This window comes from Numenius arquata, chromosome 8 (assembly GCF_964106895.1).
Source record: "Numenius arquata chromosome 8, bNumArq3.hap1.1, whole genome shotgun sequence".
Lineage (NCBI taxonomy): Eukaryota > Metazoa > Chordata > Aves > Charadriiformes > Scolopacidae > Numenius > Numenius arquata.
The window spans coordinates 21,716,139-21,722,138 of NC_133583.1; the positions used below are offsets into that span (position 1 = coordinate 21,716,139).

At 39.9% G+C, this 6,000-nt stretch overlaps 1 protein-coding gene across 1 annotated transcript in view; it reads left to right on the forward strand.

Annotated features, from left to right (window-relative positions):
• The window catches only part of PPARG (peroxisome proliferator activated receptor gamma), a 60,066-nt gene extending 54,837 nt beyond the window's left edge, over positions 1–5,229 (forward strand). The window contains exon 7 of the mRNA XM_074151307.1: positions 2,484–5,229. Within this exon, the coding sequence (XP_074007408.1) occupies positions 2,484–2,731 (248 nt within the window). The 3' untranslated portion in view covers positions 2,732–5,229. The remainder of the gene's footprint in view (positions 1–2,483) is intronic.
• Positions 5,230–6,000: the final 771 nt, after the last annotated feature.

Genomic DNA, 6,000 nt, shown 5'->3' on the forward strand with positions numbered 1-6,000 from the left:
AGTTCCAGTCTCAGACCTGGTCTCCTGGGTTTGCTGCCAGGGCTCCAAAGTTGGGCTGGGGAGCGCAATGCTTCGATTGGGTTTGGCTTCTGAAAAACTCACACCCTAAAAATTCCCACCATAAAAGAAGCAGGGGGCAAATGGAGATTAATCTCAGAGGAAATCAAGGCTGCAGTCTTTGTGCTTTTTGATTTTTTTATATCGCTGTACACTGAGTCATACCCAGCTAGTTCAGAGTTCATCTGCAATGCAGGAGTAAAATTTAAAGCTATCGCAACCCAAAGCCAAAATTATTAACAAAGTTGAAGTACTGAAATTTGGGATGTTTCTGAACAATATAAAGAAAGCAGCTGGATTTTGCAGCGCATGTCGTGTATTTAGGTAATCTAAAAATATATAGCTACAATTTATCAAACATTCTCTAAGTATCTTTGAAAAATAACTTGATAATATAGCCAAAGGAAATGATAAACAGGAGCTGTTTATTTGGAGACAATTTTCTGCTTGCAGATATTTACTTACAGACTCTGAACCATATTTTATGGCATTGTCAGTTGAATGGTATAAATAAGTGACCTCTGCAAGACAAGAACAGCTTATTAGCATGAAATACAAATGGAAAGAGGCCAAATAGGTCACTGAGTCCCGTCACCCACACCTGAAAGCAGTCACTTCATAAAAGCACCGTCAAACAAATATCAAGCTCCATATTCAACCTTGCCGTTATTCCCGTTTCTGAAAACCTATTCCCAAACCTCACCTCTCTGGGAGTTAACTGCCCTGCCCTGATCAGTGACCTACATGTATTCACACCTTGTGTATGCTCATTTGTTTGCGTGCCAACTTTGCCTTTGCTACAATTTTTTTTCTCTGTGAAATAAAACCCCAATGTATTTATAAAGAGCTTTGTTTTCTCTCAGCCCTTTTTTTCTAGTGTATGACACAAGCCAAGCTGAGTTAGTAGAACTGGATGCACGGAAAGGTTACTAAGATCATAGGAAATAACAGCCTATTTTTCCGTTTTTAATATAGATCAATCTCTTGTCCATTTCAGAAAATGGCAATATTGCCTCGGGGAAGGAATTTAAGGCTAGCTATAGGCACTGCTTTTTATTGGTCAACCTATGAAATGAATTTCATAGCTACACAGCAAATGTTATTTAAATTATTGACTGTATTTTTCATGGAGTGTTCTGATAATCAGGATGCGTTACCCAGTACAAAGTAGTTTAGCAGTAACAAAGTACTGGTGGTCATTATTGTATGTGAGTATTTAATAATGTTAAGCAACTTTATTAACTTTCATGGCTGTAGAATTAAATAATTTATTACCTCAAGTTAGAAAGCAAATGTTACAAGTTATGTTAAATAATACTTGCAGCCACTTAAGAAGGTATTTGGGAGCAGAGAGAAATAACGGAACAGCTATTATTATGAAAGATAGTAATGGTTAAAAAAGAGAGCTTTTGCTGCTTGCCGAAGAATAAGATACGCCGAGGATAACCCTGGGCTCTGGCAGCTGTGGCAGCACAGGCAGCTGACTTTGGTTGTAAACATCCTTCCCAGATTCCTCCATATGAAGGAGAGATCTGTTGGCATGAGCCCAGAAAAGGCATTTTCTGTGCAAGCCACATCGAGCCGTCCTCCACTGCCATAAGCATCTGGGGCTCAGCTGAGGAGCTGACGCTAAAAGCTATCATCGGGCTTCTTAATAGCAACTGCAACTTGGCTGCGGAGAACTCAACCTGTGGTTTCTAAATCTCCCAGATTCAACTGCAGAAGTTGAATTAATGCCTTTATTTTGATAGGGTAGCATCCACCTTAGCAGCAAACATTCTTAACGGTAGCAACTACATTCAAGTCCATCTGAGTATATGTTGATTTTCCAAAAGTGAATTACCTGATACAGACTGTTCATCCCCCAACTATATCTTCCTTTCCACAAACACTCCCAGTTTAACTGTGGAAAATGCATTGTAATATTGCATGAACTTGTCTCTCTATCTGCACCACACAAATTTCACTGAATTCCACTGAATTTTTAGAGTTGGAAGGGACCATAAAGATCATCTAGTCCAACTCCCCTGCTGAAGCAGGATTGCCCAGAGCATGTCAGAGCACGTTACTCAGGACTGCATCCAGGCGGGTCTTGAAAATCTCCAAAGAAGGGGACTCCACAGCCTCCCTGGGCAGCCTGTTCCAGGGCTCTGCCACCCTCACTGTGAAGAAGTTTCTTCTCATATTTGAGTGGAACCTCCTATGTTCCAGCTCGAGCTCTTTCTAAGACTAGTTCTAAACCTTCTTTGAGCAAATTCTAGTAAAATCTTACAAATAAATACACTGAGAAATTGTCAAAGAGTTCTCAGGAAGTGCCATATGTAAATGCTTAACGTACTAAGTAGTCTTTAAGAAAATAATACTTGAGGTCGATGTTTCCGTATTTTTCATAACTTTACAACTCCCTTTTTTTTTTTATTCCCTAGACCGCCCAGGTTTGTTAAATGTGAAGCCCATTGAAGACATTCAAGACAATCTGTTGCAAGCTTTGGAGCTCCAGCTAAAGCTGAATCATCCAGAATCATCACAGCTGTTTGCAAAGTTGCTTCAGAAAATGACGGACCTCAGACAGATTGTAACGGAACACGTGCAGCTGTTGCAAATAATAAAGAAAACGGAGACAGATATGAGTCTTCATCCACTCCTACAAGAGATCTATAAAGACTTATATTAATGACCATAGTAGTTCTAATCCGCTGACATAATGTATGTTCTTCAGATTGCACTATTTCTTCAAGGGAAAACTTTGCATACCTAAGAAATTACTGTGAAACAGCATTTAAAAAGAGAGAGCTTAGTATAGTAGATCTATTTTATGCATATTGTTTATAAAGACACATTTACAATTTACTTTTAATATTAAAAATATCTATATCATTAAATTGTTGGCAGTATTTTCAGAATGAATTTTTTAAACTATCTTATTTCCTAAAATTGCTTGTCCAGTATGATTGATGCTTCACTGAAGTTGGTTAAGCATGCAGTTAAATTCTCAACTCAAAAATAAAAATCTTTCTCCTTCAACATTTCTAAGGAAACGTTTTAAGTATTATGTTTGATTTTGTGCTCCCAAGGCAGCAGCAAAATAACAATAATATGGAATCAGAGATTAGTGCCACTTCCGATGAGAGCTGAAAAGGCAAAGTTCCAAGTGTCAGGTCTGACACTAGTTGTGCCTGCAGTAACATCATTGCACACTGATAGAGCTCTGTAAAGAGGTCTTACTGTGAGGAAGAATTAGGCACATCATTGGCGGGCAAACCCCAAAACGAGGTGCCATTTCAAGAATTAATTAATTAAGGAACATCTACTGCTGGTCACTCTTAGGAAGCAGGGTGTTTTGGCTGACTCTGCTTACAATAGCGGGAGGCAGGTGGAGCAGCCAACTACGTGGGGGCTCTGTGGAGCTGCCCCCCCCCAGCTCCAAGACACACGCACAGCAGCTTTCAGTCACTCTGTTGGCTCTGTCCATGGAGTAGGTTTGTACAAACCACTTGGCCTGAGACCCTCCCAGATTATTTGATGAACTCTCGTTGAACAACATATTCAGTCAAAAAATGCTGTAGACAATTGGACTAGCGTGACTGCCCCTAAACAAAAGCAAGGTTTGGATCCGTTCTTTTAAACGTAAACCTGCAAGGGAAGCCCTACTGTGTTAGACTTGAGCTACCATTGCTTATCGCTGGCAACAAGGATGCTGTGAGATACTCACTGCTGTTAAGATTGTTCATTTTCTTATTTATGTTACCCTATAATGTCACACCAGAAGAGGGGACATTGGAAAAAAAAAAAGCCACTAACTGTAACATATGTAATGAAGTAAGGAGCGGTTCTCAACTGAGTATCCTCGGTTCCCTCACCAGGTCCACATTTTATTTATGTAGCAAAAAATGTGCCTTAAACTTAGTGAGACAAGTTCAGTGGTGATGTATCAGTGGACCAAGAGGTAATGGAAGTGTAGATGTGATTTTCAGGGAGCATAAATTGGCCTTACTCCCAATATAGGCCTTGAAAAATCTAAGTTGGTGCAAATTATGCAATAAAGAGCCTGACAGAGGCAAATATTCAAATAAATCCTTACGCTTGTGCCTTCTACACCTGAAAATGTTTCCTACGACTAATTCCAGATAACCTCTGGGCCTGTGGTCAGTAGTAAGCATTATGCCCGCCAGGAGGTTTGGAGAATTGGATCATTCAGCCTGGAGGTTTAAAACCCACAGATTAAATTGCACCAAGACGGGAGTCAGTGTGAAGCCGAAGCGAAAGACTTTGGTCTTCCCTCAGTTGGCAATGAGATCATTTCAGGTAACTCAGAAATGATTGCCCTAAAGCAAATGGAATATTGCACGTGAATGCTCAAGATTGCATGTTTCCTGCACGTTGTGCTCGCTGAGCATCGCGTTCCGACAGGAATTACACGCACGCATCATTTGTGGGTGTTACAGTTCAAAAGAAAATATACTCTCTCTTCTTGTTTTAAGTTGTTTTCCACTGGACACCGGCCATTTGAAATGTTGCCATCTATCACTTAGTGGGAGAACCTCTAATTAATTGCCGAGTTCATCCCCTCCGGTAGGAGGACATTTCAAAGATTCACTGGCGCTGAGATGGACCGCAGCTCCAGCACCGAATTCCTACAATAGCAACACGCAGCAGAAACTCTCAATCTCGTGTTTCAATCTGCATTTCTCGTACAATCCCATTTCACATTGGCTTCACTAGAAAGGAGAGTTCAGAATTACTTTCAAATGAAGAAGAATTCTAGTTCTTCTGTAAGTAATATTAAAACTTATTAGAAAAGGACAGTGGAAGAGATGAACTGACAGTGAAATCAAGTTCCTGACTTTGTCACAGGAAGAACTTCTGTGTAACCAAGAAGCAGGTTAACTCCAAGATCTTCATTCTACTTTATTGCCGGTGGTAATATTTTGGGAAGCTGCGGTTCAGCAGCGATGGTGTTTAAGCCGGTCAGTCCGATGCGGACCTACACAATCCATGTATTTTGAGAGCGGGAGCGTAATCAAAGCCATAATGGTCTAAAGGGTAGAAGAGAAGACAGTTTTGCTGGAACAGGTATTACCCTTTATTAGGGTGAAGGGACTGAATGCCCAAAAAGCCTCTCCTTTTCTTTCAACTGTGTAAGCTGCTCTAATAAAATACATTGTTCTCCATACGTCCTGTCTTCTCTTACATTTTCACAGTTATTCATCATGTTTTCCTCAAGCCATGGAAAATGTTAATTTTTTATGTGAATTACTAATCGCAGAAATGTTCTGATTCTAAACGGTTACATCATGGTTAGGAAGCTTTGCCTAAAATACTTTTCTACAAGAATCGGTCTTAAGGGAAAAATGTTCATTTAATGGACAATTGCTCTGTACTAATTTAGAACAAATGACTGTTATGAGGATATGAAAACATCTTCTCAAAAAATAGCATTTTCTCTTGTGAATTATATTCAGAATTTTGATCTAATTGTAAATACTTTCTGTTTCTATGGGACTTTTTTTATTAAAAACAAAAAACTTGCTAATGGGAGTTTATAAGTAGGTTGTAATATTTTCAGACTCTCTAGAGTTTTGGTTAGAACGGGCCATGCCATAAATGAGCAATTTGTTTTTTTGATCTTCAGTGCTACCAAAACCATTTAACAACTCAGAACCAGAAACAGCCAGCTGGTACATGCCTGCCTTTGAAGAACTGCGTTTCGCTTGTGTTTTACTGCCCTTCCTTAGTCATCTCTTCACTGCATCGTAACACCCTCAGAGATGCTGTGCTGAGTGGGACACCGGTGCGTTCCCATAGGTCTTAGGACTTGTGAGATTTCATTCTGGCTTGCATTTTACACTGATCTGCTTCTTCACTAGAAAAACACTGGGGGTAACTCAGGTCCAGAGGAAATAATCTGGTATCTCTATGCATCTCCAGCAGCTACTGCCTATT